This window comes from Helicoverpa armigera, chromosome 21 (genome assembly GCF_030705265.1).
Source record: "Helicoverpa armigera isolate CAAS_96S chromosome 21, ASM3070526v1, whole genome shotgun sequence".
Taxonomy (NCBI): domain Eukaryota; kingdom Metazoa; phylum Arthropoda; class Insecta; order Lepidoptera; family Noctuidae; genus Helicoverpa; species Helicoverpa armigera.
Genome location: NC_087140.1, coordinates 9,843,778 through 9,861,238, shown reverse-complemented (window position 1 = coordinate 9,861,238; position 17,461 = coordinate 9,843,778). Strand labels below are relative to the sequence as shown.

General features: G+C 34.9%; 1 protein-coding gene across 2 annotated transcripts in view; it reads right to left on the bottom strand.

Moving 5' to 3' along the window:
- The window catches only part of LOC110376033 (ABC transporter G family member 20), a 95,369-nt gene that overhangs the window by 71,119 nt on the left and 6,789 nt on the right, over positions 1–17,461 (bottom strand). For both annotated transcript variants that reach the window (XM_064040078.1, XM_064040079.1), the window contains exon 2: positions 10,513–10,578. In XM_064040078.1, coding sequence (XP_063896148.1) covers positions 10,513–10,574 — 62 coding nt within the window. In that variant the 5' untranslated portion in view covers positions 10,575–10,578. The remainder of the gene's footprint in view (positions 1–10,512; positions 10,579–17,461) is intronic.

Below are 17,461 nucleotides of genomic sequence, written 5' to 3'. Positions count from 1 at the left end.
GACGTTAATTAATGTGCACAAAGTAATTGACCGTCAAAGTATGACCGTGTACGAAGATCGGTCAGTTAATTATTACGGATTAAAGGCTAAATTCTGTCCCGAGACACAATGATAAATAATTTATGAGAAAAAAAACAGCTAATATATCAATTTTAATTATAATTGTAAGTAATAAGTTTAGATACTAATTGGCCTGATCTATTTATTGTTACTGTCACTAAGCCCCACTCAATTATTCTTTTTTTTATTATATTCAATGTAGGTATAGACACATTTTTTTACAGATTTATTATGTGTATAGATAAAAATTATAGGTAATAATGTAAGATACTAATTGGATTTCTAATAAGTATCTACTAAACAAAGCCAATACAAAATATATTTAAAAAAAAACAAATGACGTAAAAATACTTTTTAGGACATATTTTTTAACAAACTGACGTTTGCATTCTATTTATATATTGTGCTGTATCATGTTCGTTTAAATACAGGTTTTATAGAACTATTAGACGTCATTCATTCTCCTAGGTATGTAAATATTAATTATTGTTTAAATACCTAGGATATTTTTTGTATGCTTAAAGGCTTTATACTTAATTATATACAAAGGGTTTTCATATTTTTAATTAAGTAAATAGTCTTGACTTACATGTTGTATTTTAAAAGCTATTGTAAACCTGTCTGTACCTAAGTCCTTTCACGCTAACATTGTAATCGGTTTAGTAGTTTAGATATTTTATCCATTCGTAGTTTAGAAATTCTACCTCTATAGAAAGAGTCTAACGGCCAGTTTTTTCATCAAAAGTTAAAGTTAAAGTTATGGCTAAAGTAATGTCTAAAGTAAAAGTAACGGTTAAATTCAATTTTTCTATTAGTTTTGCTGTCACTTTAGCCTTGAAAAAACGAATTTGACCGTTACTTTTACTTTAGACATTACTTTAACTTTAACTTTTGATGAAGAAACTGGCCGTAAGAGAGGACAAAGGCTTCTTTTTATCCGAATGCACTAAGTAGTGCTGGAGGAACGTGGTTAGGAACCTGGCAAAAGCTAAATATTTTTTGGCAAAACCGCAACAAAATATTTCTTCCGATTTCAAAAGAATCGCCGAGTTATAAAATTAAATTATCAAAACGGAATCACTGCCTACTGTGGCCTACTCAATATAAAATTATGATATAGACGCTCCTACATAGTTTTGGCGAAGTTTCGGGGTCACATCATTATGTCGACATTATGTAAGTACGAATAGTAGGCCACGGATGCCAGTGGACAGGCAAACACGTTTCAATTCACGTGCTGCCAAAACGTGACGGCTATCATTTGGCTGTAATATTTAGATAATTGTGGAGGGAAAGGCTGGGCTTTTTAGGGCAGTGTAGCTTTTGTAGTAGGCAAGTTATTTGACAAAAATCTTGCAGTAATCTAGGGTAATTTAAAAAATACGAATTGGATATCTTATTTCTGCTTTATCAGGCTCAAAATAACCTAAAGTTATGCAGTCAAGCTTTATATTGCTACTACTTTCCGCTAGCGATGTTACCTGTATTTCTTAGGAAGTTCTCCACATATACAAGTAATCCTTTAGTCTTTCTCAACATATGGGCTATTTAACACTAAAACGATTTTTCAAATCGGGCTAATAGTGCCTGAGATTAGCGCGCTCAAACATCACACTCTGGGATAATTATGTTCTGTGCTGTTCAGCTTTATAATATTAGTAAAGACACAGTTGGTGCTTTTTCGAACTTAACACAAACATTCGCAGATCTTAAACAGCATTAATTTCTAACACTGTTCTGATGAATAAAACTCAAACACTTCTAACACTAAACAAACAAACGCCTGCGCGCAAGGAATCGTTCGAGAGTAAAGTCCAAACAACTGGTTGACGCAAGGACACAATTAGACTTATTTCGATATAAAACGCGTCTTTAGATATAACTTAATGTTGGGTAATTTGGATTCGTCATGCTGTCTGTGAATGTAGAGGAAAATGTAATAAATCTTACGGTAATTAGCTTTCGTAATATTGCACTTGTTTTTGCAAAGACTAGGCTGAGATAGGAACCATTACTAATATCTATAGTCTGTTCTAATATTATATAGCCAATTAGTTGTCTGATACTTGAACGCGCTAACCTCATAAACTGCTCGTCAGATGTGAAAAACTCTTTCCATACCTCTCTATTGAGGGCTATACCTACGCTACTTTTTATCCGAGTGCACAAAGTTCTCATGGGACGCGGGTGAAACCGTTGGAGGTTTGTAAATTACAACGGGGCCTCTCTCTCAGTCTCTGTTCAGTTCCAGGTTACCAAACAGTTGGTTCTTCAAGCATGTGTTATTCTTATCAAATTAAATATAATAAAATAGTGTTATACCAATAAATAATCTTGGAATAGAAACAAAACATTATAACTACACATTGAAATGCTTACAATAAAACAATGATGATGATGATGTCCTCCTAGCCGATTATCGGCTACGGCGGCTGTTCTTATGTAAGAAGATTAGCCAACTACGCAGGACATATTATAGTGCACGAGCGTTTGCAGACACAGGTGCACTCACTATTCCTTAACTCTCATAGCCCGATGGGACGGTAATCCGATAATAATAATAAAACAATACTACGTAGTGAAAGTAAATCAGATCAGAATTGACCCAGTATTTGTGTACGTTGGGCGCCACAAACGGACAGACGTGATCTCCAAGCGTGCTGATTGCTTTGATAAAACATTAAATAATATAAATTATTGTATAGTATTACATGGTATGATACGTAACAGACTGTAAGAGTTTATTTTGTTAGAGATTGATATCTTTTTAATAAGAATAACATTTCTAAAGGTTTATTTAATGTGGCAATATAATGTAGCATTAATCACCACGCTTGCTCAATGCGGGTTGGTGATTTCAGACTTTATAGTCCAGGTTTCCTCAAGATGTTTTCCTTCACCTTTTTATCAGCAGAATCGAACCCGCGCCCTCATACTCGAGAGGTTGGTTCTTCACCCACTAGGCTATCAAGTTGTGTTGATGACATTAATTTTGTATGGAAGCTACTGCAGTTTTGCAATACTTTAGACATAAAAGCATGTAAGCATTCCCCATTGTAATTTTATTCCTACTCGTGGGTAATTATTTATTTATCTACACACTATCTTTAGAGAAATTAAGGTGTAGTTAATTGTAAAGAATTGTAATGTAATTTTACATGAAGATAGCAGAAAGTCTAACAATTTTTGAATAAGTTACTGAAAGAAAAATAATTCCTTACTAGATAGATATTACATATTTATTTAGATATTATATTACCAGCATAACCTCAACCGATATAATAAGTTACTGCTTAAGTAATATAGTATTTTTTACACACACCTAGTTACGTGTTTCTTCTATTAATTGCGTTAATTATCATAAGTTTAGTTCTAACCTACTTGCCATGATTTCTATCAAGGTAAAAAGCCGCGTTGATTTTACACTTTCTGCTTATAATTGCCCACTCTCACTTCTGCTAATGAGTTTAAAAAGACAATTTTACTTTGTTTAACAAACCTTTATTTAAGCCCTCTATACATTCAAAACATTTTAACAACAATAGTCGAGACCGATTCTCTACTGCAGTGGCTGTTCTCTTAAAAGGAGATCAGCCAGCTGCGCAGGACATGTTATAGTGCACGAGCATTTGCGCAGACACAGGTGCACTCACTATTCCTTCACTCTCATAACCCGATAGGACGGCAATACCTACGACACGACCGGAGAGAGATCAGGGACAGGATCGACATTTAACTATGACGATGATGCATATTTTTTAAGATAGACCCTGTTTAATGTTATCTGAATATTCGTAACGAACTATTTAAATAACTTATGGTATTTCTAACTACATTTACTAGCTACTATTTAGTTATCAAAAATCTTATTTTCTATTGATAGGTAGTTATCTACAAAAGTTCGTGCAAAGAGTTAGTTAGCCTCAAAAGGTTGGTTAAAAAGCCTGGAGTGACCTCAGGGGCCAACAACCCAGACGAGGTGACTGCCCCATGTGATTAATTTACCTCAAACACGCAGAAAATATAAATTACCATGTATTTTCCCACCTTTTGCTCAAAATAGCCTATAATTAAGTACTTCGATAAATAATAATAACATTGAAAAATATTATTTTTGATAAATATCGAAACTCAACAAACAATTGTGGCCGTCTTTGACGTCAAGCGTGAACTTATTTACTTTTTGGAATTAGGTACCTGAATGCCGTAGAGGTCGCTTTGAAGGAATATCCGTTTTCCGTGGATTTTTTATGACTATGCTCAAAAAATCCAAAAGACTAAATTATGAGGCTTATAGCACAGATTATTATAGTTTTAAACAAAATCGGCATAAACTCCACGTCAAAGTCTGAACGAACGGTTAGATGTGATTACATTGAAAAACGACGTTAAGTATGTTATTTTTTATATATTTTTTTATAGTAAGTTATTTTCATAGCATTCATTATTAAAAGATAAATTTCAGGGTATTTATTGACGTACAATGTGTAATCCAACACAATTTGTCACTGGCACAAAAATGTTTCTTTTATTCAAATAAAACTGTGTCCAATAACTATTTATTTCAATTAACGTCTAACTCAACCGACTTGTCTCACACTACAAATATTTCCGTAAGAAAAACGTTGTGATTATAATTATACAACTATAAGATATAAGCTATAGTTTTTTATAGAACATCTATAAACTTAATTTGTTTACGTCAATGGGCGCCATGATACGTTGTTAGTTAATGCAGTATTGGAACAAAAAACCGGCCAAGTGCGAGTCGGACTTGCTCAGGGATTCCGTACCACTACCTATAAAACGGACAACAAAATCACGTTTGTCGTATGAGAGCCCCTAAAATATTTATTTCAGTTTTCCAAAGTTCTTGTTGTAGCGGCAACAGAAATACATACAACATCATCATCTGTGAAAATATCAACTCTCTAACTATCACGGTTCATGAGATACAGCCTGGTCTGTATTCGTTGGACAACAGAAATACATCATCTGTGAATTTATGAATTTCAATTGTCTATCATAGCTATCATGTTTCATGAGATAGTCTGGTGACAGAAGGACGGACGGATATACTGGAAGTCTTACTCCCGCACTCAGAGACGTTTAATAATTATTTAAATCACTCCTTATTGACAGATCAGAACGGCTTAAGTAACCGTTAAATGTCTCCGAATGTGTCCATTAGTACTTAATAGGGTCCTGTTTTACAAATTTGTGTAACGATCTCTAAAAAGAGGTTTGATAGCTAATGAATTTAAAAGTAAAAAACATTTGTTCCTTGTTTAGCTACGGAAATATTGAAGAATTGTTTTTGTTGGCGGCTAATAATCTGATAAATGATGGTAAGTGGTCATATTTTGTGTCTACTCGTGTAATACAAGAGGCATCTTAAATAGCTACTTAAAATGCCGCTGCCTGTTTTCAATCTTTTCAGCATTACAAATATATACACTCTTTTGCAAAAAAAACGGGCACCTATGCGAAATCTTGGTTTTAAGGACTTTACGTGTATTTCAAAGGGTTTTAATGATTGTAGTATGTTTCTAGCATCAAAAGGGTTTGCCAAGCATGCGTGAGAGTGTATTCTAAATTTGAATTTTGAACAATTGCTAAGAAATTGGTTAAACCTTGTTATGGACTAATTGCTAGCAGAAAGTTCGTCGGTGTTTTGAAAAGTTTTTGAAGTGATTTTCAGGAAAATGATAATGCAGTTTTAATTAATGATTAATGTACTTTTGTGTTAGATCAAAACATTTTTGAAAAACTGTGCGTATTTGATAAAATTTTCACCTGCTCTAAATGGGTTATACTGATGATTGATGGCAATGTTAAGAGTTTCGGTATTTTAGTGTAAAGCGTTCTATTGTTTAGATATTGTACCCACGTGTTTTAAAATATCGCTTTTTCATAGATAAACACTATTTAGAAGAGTATCAGTACCTTTGGCTGCGACAAAACCTATTTAAAGTAAGCAGTGCCGATCACAAGTCGTTTCCTATCGGACTTTGTCATTTAAAAATACCAAATTTTGTGATAAATGTTAAAATTAACCACATGAAAAATTAGGAGGAGGGTTAAAGCTATCTAAAAAGTCAAATTATTGCCGCGTTGAAGCTCTCGATTACTCCATAGGTATCAGGTTACTAAACGACGATTTAGCTGAAAGGGAGTCAAGAATTCAAAATTATTGGCCAAACGTATGGTTCTTAAGAAATGAATAGATAGCCAATTATTGTTATGATTTAAGCAGGAAAGTGCTGTAGATGCCAGAAAATCTCATTGTAGGCAAGTTTATTTAATCAAATGTCCGTGGGATGAAAACACGCTATTTGAACGCTCAGACTCATAGATCTTCAGAGTTCTACGGAGTTTCCCAAGAGACGAGGTTGTTTAAAAATCTGTGATTATGAGACCTTAAGACCTCGTGCTCACAGCCTATGCGCTATTTTCCGTATTTTGTAGAATTTCAAGACTTTCAAAAATGTCAAAGTCTTATAGGAGACGAGTTGTGATCGGCACTGCTTACTTTCAATTGGTTTTGTCGCAGCTCAAAGTACTGATACTCTTCTAAATAGTGTTTATTTATGAAAAAGCGATATTTTAAAACACGTGGGTACAATATCTAAACAATAGAACGCTTTACACTAAAATACCGAAACTCTTAACATTGCCATCAACCATCAGAATACCCCATTTAGAGCAGGTGAAAATTTTATCAAATACGCATAGATTTTCAAAAATGTTTTGATCTAACAAAAAAGTACATTAATCATTCATTAAAACTGCATTATCATTTTTCTGAAAATCTCTTCAAAAACTTTTCGAAACACCGACGAACTTTCTGCTAGCAATTAGTCCATAACAAGGTTTAACCAATTTCTTAGCAATTGTACAAAATTCAAATTTAGAATACACTCTCACGCAAGCTCGGCTAACTCTTTTGATGCTAGAAACATACTACAATCATTAAAACCCTTTGAAATACACGTAAAGTCCTTAAAACTAAGATTTCGCATAGGTGCCCGCTTTTTTTGCAAAAGAGTTTATATAATGTTCTGTAGATGGTGTGCAGGTGTACTTATAACGTATCTTGAGAAATCAACCTCCCATTTGGGATTGAAATAAACAGGGGATGGTATAAGACTTTGCTTGTTTGCTTGAACGTGCTAATTTCTGAAACGATTGGGCCGATTTGAAACATTATTTCAGTGATAAAATAGCCCATTTATTGAGGAAGGCTACAGGGAACTTTTATTCGGGTAAACGAAGTACATAGATAACACGGGATGGAAGCTGGTATTAAAGAGGCTTATAAAGATGAAAATTGACAACTTCTAAGACTTGTGTCTTCGTAATTCCGTTAAATGCAATAAAAACATAACCTTCCTTTTCAGTCGGGTAAAAACGTATTTATAAATAGACATAGACATAAGTTCCTGACACCATGGCATGGTTTAAGTGACAACACGTGAGTTAAATATATTATCTGCATATAACAATTTGTCGTAGACAAAGTAGGTTTTACCCACGGAGTAAGGAAAGATGAGCGGAGATGCCATAATGCAGGTAGGTCAGGCGCCTTCTTCTAGCTCAAATACTTACGGTGGACAAGACCATAACGATCAGCTACGAGTGAACTAATGAGGCATGCGGGTTCTTTGAGACATCTGTCAACGATTTTTGGTTCTACAAAAAATGGTCGGGTCCAAAAAAGGCGTATAAGGGCGAAGACAGTAACGTTCCTCGTCCCCCGCTCACCCGCATTTTGGCGCACTACTTTCTTAGGAGATTTTCCGTTATGGCACCTCCGCTAGTCATTTTGTTCTCGTGTATTGTAGTATAAAACAATTTGTCGTAGATAATGGGTAGGTTTTAACGCGTCGGCCTTCAGTGGTGAACTATTGACCTGAAGTGGAATTGTGAAGGCGTACTTAATAAAACTGGAGTTTACTGCCTGTTAATGTTGTAGGAGGAATATTTTTAAAGCTACATGCAATTTATGTTTAAAGTAACCAGCACCGGAGCAAGTTACAGAAAAAAATCTCCAATAAAAAGCATAAAAAACAACTTTACATCACTATAATTTTCTCCTTCCATACTCTTCTATCTACTATTCCATCTCTTCTTCTTATATCTACTCACGTTTTTCTTTATATCTGCACTTTGTTGATACGCTTAGGTAGTATCTTAGAAAGTAATCCAAGAGAATATATCTAAACTGTGAATGTACACAATTACATAAGTATAAGCTATATAAGTCTAAGAAAAAACCCTTAAAAAAATTGCTGATGAAAAACGCAAACTTCAGCTGCGAAAACCCATTTAAAGCCTGACAACGTAAGGAAACTAAAAGAATGTGTTAAATGTGTGTAAATACCCATAATGTGTGGCAAACATCATTTACCTTCATATTTTTAATCTTAATAATCTAAGTGACAGAAATAAACTGCTCTTATTTTTAGAATGAGCAACAAAAACGTTAATGGTTGAAACAAAACATAAACAACGTGGTATAAAGTACCTAAAAATAATAGAGACAAAATAGTTATTATCCTTGTTATACATTATATTAGGTAAATCAACATAAAATAAGAAAAAATAAAATTAGGTAGTAAGTTAGGTTTATCATGCTTTTAGCTTCCTGCAGCTGATCTATACTTATTTAATGAAGAGAAAACATTTTTTTGTTTTTATCTATGTAGGTACCTAAAGGCTAAAAACTACTGAACCGATTTGAAAGATTCTTCCACTGTTAGAAAGCTACACTCTTCCCGAGTAACATGAATATGCTATATTTTATACCGGTACGGGGCAGTAGTTTCCACTGTACGCTGTTAAAACCGCGGGAAAACAGCTAGTAAAATAATAAGAGAAAAAGGTTTAGTTTCCAAGCATAGGCGGGAAAAACCACAGAACACAGCCAGTCTCAATAAAATAATTTACATATAAATTAAATAAATAAAAAACGAGCTTAAAATCTTTAATGAATGACCTCAGAGAGAGGTCGGCAACTATCTCGGTTTGGTTACAAACAACTTAAACGGAATAAAAATATCTTCATATGAACTTGAATTTATGTCTGCGCCTGAGCAATTTTGTAGGAAATTGAATAATGAGCTTTTTAATTTTAGGAAGAAGGACGATATTTGTCTACCTAGGTACTACACCGCGTTATTTCAGTTTTTTTCTTTTTCATAATTATGTAAATTACAAAGGCTGGCTTTTATTTCGCACAGAGGTTGAGCATTGCCATCCAACGTGGCAATGCTGCCAGTCTTTTGGGTACATTACCCAGTGACAGCGATGAGGAGCAATTTTTTGATGCCCTGTATTAGTTTTAAGCTGTGTATATATATATAAGTTTATTTTATTTTCAATTAATGTAAATATTTTGTGAATAAATACATAGAAGCGATTAAACTTTTATAAACTAAAAAAAAAAAAATTATGTAAATTATGGAATCATAAATTACATAGAATTTTATATAAATCTAGTAATACTACAGATTCTTCCTATTTAAATAAATGTATCCATCTCCGACGCGGATGCGATTGGATCCATTAATTAATTATCCAATCAAATGAAATAATTTAACTCTGATGCAATAAAACAATGAATGTATTATGTACCATTAGCAGTAAAAGCTTAAGACAGCAACTAAAACTGAATACTTTTACCAAACTTCGAAATACATATTACAAAACCTGATCTAAAAAAAAAATGATATTAACAAACTCAAATAGCGCGTTAAAATACCAGCTCCGACATCTAGCGAACGAGGACAGAACTACCAACACTACGGTCCGCGTTATGGTTCCACGGAAAGCCCACAGATGGCGCTTTTCTCAATTATTACGTAATGTCATTTTCATACACTTGCCGCGCTCTAAAAATAGCACATTCAATCTCATTTAAATGGCAAAAGGTATGCATTTTCTATATTATACATATGTTAATTAGTTTATTGAATGAAGTGTCACAAACATCTGGGTTATTGGGCTTGCTCATCGACCTCTCGGGTGCGCGCGAAAGTCGCTTCTTGCATCATTGGACGGGTCAGAATCTCATAACGCTTGCATCATTGAGAGGAAGTTATGTGAGGCTATGCGTGTTTATTTTGTCTCTGTTGCTTTATAAACCTGTTGGGTTATTAATCGTACGTGATATGGGAGCTATCGACGACGTCGTGGACGTGGTTCGTCATAAATAAATGCCTAAATGACTGGTACCTACGTCAATGTTTTGAAATAAATAGTTGGCTACAACGTACCCAAATACATTTTATGTAAAATTACTCGTCATACATAAGTGGTTCCTAGTTGTATATTTCTTTCCATGTATAGAAACTTGGCAGAGAGACCGTGGACAAACCTAGGTTTTATTTAATTTATTAAATAGGCAGGATTACCTAGTTGATTACTAAACTGTATATTTTATTAACTTACCCCGTAGTCCAACTAAACATTTGCTTCACCCTTTCGGATCGTAACTCTGTAGGGTGCGCCATCTTCCTGCAACAAACAGAACTAAATTTAATACAAGAAAAGTATTCCCTAATTAATTATGTACGTAACAAAATGACTAATAAAGTGCACATATAAATTCATGGCATAGTGTTTAAATTATTTAAACTGAAACTTAAGCGTTAAGCTGCGATTTTACAAAAAAAAGAAAGGTTTTAAAATTCCTCTATTCTTCTAGGTTAAGTAGCTTTACAATTTAATAAACGGCCAAATCTAATGATAAGAATTACGAGTGCATTTTAGTGATTTAAAAAAACAAATCTAAAAAGTTTTCTCTTCAACAAACGAAAAATCACCCATAAAATAGCTGCACATTTTTAGTTACTCCCTTGCTGGATAGATGGCGTTGATCCAGTTTGGTCCCGCCATAAATCACGCTATGGTTTCGTTCACAATTCAGACCTAGTCAAAACTATGACATTTTCATAGTTAGGTAAGTATTCAAAAGAAACATAAATATTTTACAGTTGTTGTTTTTACAAGAATTTTTGAATAGTCAGTGGGCACACTAAATTATTAAAACCGAATCTGGACCATTAAGCTGCAATTTTACTAACAAAAGAAAGATTTAAAATGCCTCTATTCTACTAGGTTAAGAGTAGCTTTACAATTAAATACAAATCTAAAGATAAGAATTACAAGAGTGCATTTTAGTGATTTAAAAAAACAAATCTAAAAAGTTTTCTCTTCAACAAACGAAAAATCACCCATAAAATAGCTGCACATTTTTAGTTACTCCCTTGCTGGATAGATGGCGTTGATCCAGTTTGGTCCCGCCATAAATCACGCTATGGTTTCGTTCACAATTCAGACCTAGTCAAAACTATGACATTTTCATAGTTAGGTAAGTATTCAAAAGAAACATAAATATTTTACAGTTGTTGTTTTTACAAGAATTTTTGAATAGTCAGTGTGCCATGCGCTGACTAATAAAGTAATATAAAATCTTTTCTACGGTATTTTCAGCTTGAGCTAGCCTATTCGGTAACAAGCTTCTCGTGTTCTGTGGGAACTTATCCCATATAGCCTACTAGCTGTTTCCTGTGATTTCGATAATCTATACTAATATTATAAAGCTGAAGAGTTTGTTTGTTTGTTTGTTACTACTGGTCCAATTTGAAAATTTCTTTCAGTGTTAGATAGCCCATTTATCGAGGAAGGCTATAGGCGACTTTTTGTTCAGGTACGCGAAGTAGTTCCCACGGGATGCGGGTGAAACCGCTGGCAGAAGCTAGTACATAATAAATAGTAATATAGTATTAGTAACTTAAGTAAGTAGTAAGTACCTAAGCTTAGAACTATCTTTCAAAACTTTATTTAATTTCTACCAACTTTTGTACCATATCTAAATATCTTTGGTCATAAATACCTATCTTCTCAAACCTTCAACATGACATATGATATACAATGACTTAACCATATTCTTCCTTATTTCAAACCACTTGCCATACTATTATAATCTTAGCATATTGTTGACTTTTCAAATAATGACATAGAATTACCGAGGGGGCATGCTCTCATGCAGTTGTCTAATGCAAATAGTAGATACAATATCATGACACCGTGTTTCTGAGGCCATGACAATGGTAATTGCAGGAAAACTACCATAATTGCGAAGTAGGTACAAGATCTGCTAGACGCAGGTTAGATGTTCAAGATATATTCGAGGATCTTTCAAAGTTAGCATTGTTTATTGAAAGTGAGTTAATACAATTTGCGAGTTATTTACAAAAATAAAACAATAATACCTAGGTCAAAACAATAATTTCATAAAATTAAATAATACGCAGTTTTCACCACTTCCTAGTGCAATAGCATAGGTCGGAGAGGAGCAACAGTGACTCTGAAGTTAGCTGTTTGTAATTTTTATGAACAAAATTTTTTGTCATCTGCGCGTGCACCGCCAATCGGCTAACTTCGGACATGTCAACTTATTTCGTAAGTGGGTAAGGTGTGATCGTCTAGTGTTTTATTGACAAATTTAATTGCTATTTTAATGTCTTGTCTTGTATCTTCCGTATGCAGATTACTTGCCTAACAATGGTTGAGTAAGTTTAGTTAGTACCTACTGAATTAGAGGATATTCAGATATACCTATGTATGAAACAGACTTTTTTCGTCGTGGACCTTCGTTCAAGCCCATGTATAATTACTTAACATTCCAAAATCTGTAAGGCATTTTTGGTTTTTATTAGGTGTTAGGATCGGCTGCCAGTCTTAGCCGGATGGAACTGAGTTCCAGCGTTTTACATGGAGCAGCTGTCTATCTGATCTCCTCAAGCTCGTCAGACTGTCTGGCTGTTCAAAGTGAAGAAGTTCCCTTGGTTCGCCTTCGAATATAGTTGTTACTGAGACTGGTATTTACTTAATAGTACTTTCTAGACGGTTCTTTCATGGTGTCCTCAAAGACAATTGTAGGTTAGGTGACAATAGATCGAATGGCAATATATCCCACGTTTTTGCTTCCTTACATAAGGCAGCTTTACTAACCTGTTAAGTATGTAACTAGAGGTAGTGATATAACTGGAACCATTGTTAGTGTGTACCAGGTTTGTAGAGGTGGTAGTTTTACCAGGGAATTTGTACCTTGAAGTGCTGGTACCTTGCATGGAGCTGAATGACTTCATATCAGCGTAGCTGTTAAATGACATTTTAAGACAAATGTTTATTTTAGAGTGTAGATGAGCTCGTCCACGGAAGACCTAAAATCTTGTTAATTTCTGCAATCGAGAAGATTGAACGTCCAGAACCAAATGGATCATTCTATCGAAATTTTTACCATTTCATTTTCAAGACGCTCCTGATTTAAAATGGCTAATATTAAATTAACTAATGATGATTACCAGTGAGACACAGACAGTCATTTTTACAATATTTAAAGTGGCAACCCACGGAACAAAAACAATAATTTTCTGGCACTTGGCAGCCACCTTTTTTTTTTTTTTAGCGACGTAAAATCATCAAATGACCCCTCCCGCTGTGGGTTAGCAGCGGTGAGGGAGTGTCAGACTCTTACTGACTAAAATCGTCGTGTTCCGTCATAGGCCTTTTATGTACCAGGGCCGCGGTATCTCTTTCGAACAACCCGCAGCACTTGGCAGCCACCTTACTTCATCATAAGAAGAGCTACCTGTCTCCCGGAACAAGTACCTATATACCTAGTATGTAAAACACCCAGTAATCAGGCTCGCTTCGGTCACTGACTGCAACCGGTTGAAGGTGGAATGTCCAGCTCATTATAAAGCCGTCGGGTTGCGTGACGTCGAGGGACTTCCCAGGGAACTCAATCATTTTAACAGTTGATGCAGGGATGGGTAAATTAAACCTATTTGGTACGGGTTAAATCTGTTTTGCATTATTACTTAGGTGGTGGCTTTGTGTCAATGCTGTTTTTTTCGTTGTTGGCTAAAATACCTACCTAATATTCTTTGGGGATTTTTGTATATTTTGTTATCGAATTTATTTACCGATGATTTGAACCTTTTGACAGCTCAATGTTTTTTTTACATCATCAACTTGATTCTACAAGTCAGTTTTTTTCTACAGAGGTAGTAAAAATAATGTGGTATACAAGTTCCCTACCCTGTGTCATTCTCGTTTCCCATAATGACGTCAATGAGACACTGGTTTGACAAGCACACTGTTTAAAGTGTACAACCTTTTTATTGAAACTTACCAACATGAGTTTGCAGTTCTTGGTGGCGCTAGTGTCTTCACCAAAAGAGTAAACTTGGTACACTTAAAATTAGTTCCCTATTTTGCCGCATGTTAATACATGTTGGTCGGTAAGTTATTGGAGTTCCGAAACCTTGTTGTCCTTTAAACTATTTTTATTGATGCCTTTTATGAATGGAACGGTAAAAAAAAAATGTCGGGTTTTTTGTCCTGTCCCTTATAAAGAAACCAGAAGGGCGGTACAATAACTGGTTGGTGGTTTTGGTTTCTAGAAACTGCAAAATTATTAGTTTTTACCTACTCGATGTGACACCCGCGTCCCGTGGAAACTACTTCCTTTATTGATAAAAGGTATAATGAAACTTACTTATAAACTATGAAATTATTTTTAAATCGATTGCGTAGTTTCGGAACCTTTGAGGTACCTACTAACAAAAAAATCCTCTTTATAATAGGTAGGTATTTGTATAGATAAAAATCTCGATTCTATATTTCAATAATCAAATTTTTAACAAAATGGAAGTGTTAGGACGCATTATAATAATGATCAACCAACCTATCTAACTCATGAATCAAGCATTAATAACATGAGAGCCGTTCCACGCGAACCGTTCGAAAATTCAACGAAAATCAAAACAAATTGATACAATTTCCATAATGATTACGAAATGCGGTAATTTGGCGGACATCCTTTTTACTACCATACACTGCAGATTAAACAGTAGGCCGATAGTTGCCCGACGATTGGCAAACAGTTTTTACAAGAAAATCTTAGTAAAAGTATATATTTTTTCAAATAGGTCTATAAAAGCTTTTTTCAAACGTCAAACTAGTTGCACGGTTCCAAAGAGTTGGTCTCATGGAAAACCGGCAAGAATCTCCATGGACCCTCTTTTTAAAAGAAAATAAAATTAATTACGGTAGTTTTCTATCTGAAATCAAAGTCTTCAGTCGTTCTGATACCGGCTAACTGCTTGATCTTTGTAATGTGCGTACATACAAGTTCATACCGATTTATGAGTCCAATCGAACTATCGGCCGACTAAAAGTTTGTAGTGTGAGGGCATCCTTTAATTGGATATTATTGCACAAAGCACATCCCCAATCAGTAATGTATTGTGCAACAGTTGTTAGACATGCACATTAAACACAGTTATTTATTTTCGCGTACAGAGAAAAAACTTTCCAAAACCTTCGATAAATTTTGTTGAATGCAGGAAATTAGGCGTCATAAGGTTATCTGGTTCGTTAATTTAATTTGGTGCCGTTAAATAATATTACGGCAATATACATACAAAGCCAGGCAGGCTATAGAATGCAATGAAAGACCATCTTTTGCTGCTTCCTGAGGGTTCAGAAAACCAAGCCGCTGGTAGTTTATGGACTATGGAAGGCAGAAATAGAGGTCGCTCTATACAATACAATTTTATGGAGAGAAAATATTTATTTGGTTGATTGTATCCTAATCGTTTCGAAACTACGAATCAGTTCGTTCTTTTAGGCTACTTTTTCCACAGGACACGAGTGAAACCGCGGGAAACAGCTAGACTGAAATACTGATGTTGACCATCAATCAAATGCGCAGTAAATTCTACTTAATAGAGCAAGCAGTCGTAATTGTCACATTTTATTTCTCAAGAAGTCATTAAAAAATAAACATAAAATGACCAACCCTCTGAGCCTCACGCGATATACTGCGTCATACATATATGTATGTAGGTACTATCGCGGACTTTTGCGCCTGACCACTGTGAATCTCCGAATGATGAACTAAACGTGTAAATAAAGAACCAAGTAGTCAGATCAGAAGCCAGTAAGTCTGAAAACCAGTCTTACCTAGGGGTATCGGGTTGCCCGGGTAACTGGGTTGAAGAGATCAGATAGGCAGTCGCTCCTTGTAAAAAACTGGTACTCCGCTGCATCCAGTTAGACTGGAAGCCGACCCCAACATACCTAATTGGGAAAAAAGCTAGGCTAGATGACGATGATGATGAACAAGCAAAAAGGAACCTAATAGTGTTCAGGCCGCAGTGTCCCCGACAGTACATACACATATACATTTATTTTATGTCATAAAACATACAGATCACGTACCTACACTGAGTTGGATCTTGACTGCGTACAAACAGACATACAAATATTTGTGCTGTTGAGGAAACAAGAACACGTTGACCTTCAGAACGCCGTGATTGTTTTAAGTAAAGGGTTTTGGCAGGACGTTGGTGAATGCTGTCAATATCATCATACGTGGTTTATTCGAGGGCACAGTTATTTTTAGGACTCTTGTAGATGTTCGTTTTGTCAAAAGCTAGGTTGCAGTTTCTGGCCTGGATCTATGAGACTTGTATACTCATTATAGTTTGTAATAAATATCTCAATTTTCTTCTCTTGGCTTTGTCTTGTCTGCGCCATTTTGTGTCAATAAATGATTCTCTTTCATTCTTTCCTCTTCAAACCCAGAAAGGTACCTACCTCTCACTGCTTTCCACCCTTTGCTAAGTTACCTACTGTCCGAGCTTCATTTACCAATACGTATTTACCTACCTTTTGATATCCACGAGGTGTCATAATTTATGAAGTCAGTTCTTTATGGCATCTTTTATGTATGTATTCTAAAGTCTAGAATACCTACCAGTAACAGCTTTTATAATTGCTATTTCTTGACAGGAATGATCTTTGTTTTAACACATCAGTCCATCTCATTAGATGAGTAAGAACTCGTATCCTCAGTTAATAACCGATAGTGTAGGGAGAGGCAGGTAACCAAATAGTCAAATGGAATCCCGATTGGAAAGTTGTCCCAAACCCGTTGCGACAATGGATGCACTCACTTTGTAGTATCATGTTGCATTTGGACTTTCCTCTGACCACTTATACTTATCTATTATATCTACAGTTTCATTATTATTTCCTAAATCCTTCAAAATTACCGGTAAGTAAATATTACATCCTACAACGTAACTTCTGACGTCATATTATTATTTTTTTGTACTTTTTCGTCCATATTGTCACAAGAATGTACATTCCCTTTAAGTATTCAAATATCAAGGCTGGAAACTTTAATTCCTCGTTGAAAATGATCTTTAATAACTGGTTACCATCTGTGACCGTCCATTCTGGAGGTGAACTGGTGAAAGATAGCTTATTAACGTTAATTTTTGTCTTATAATGGCGGTTAATGGACGCCATATTGGAA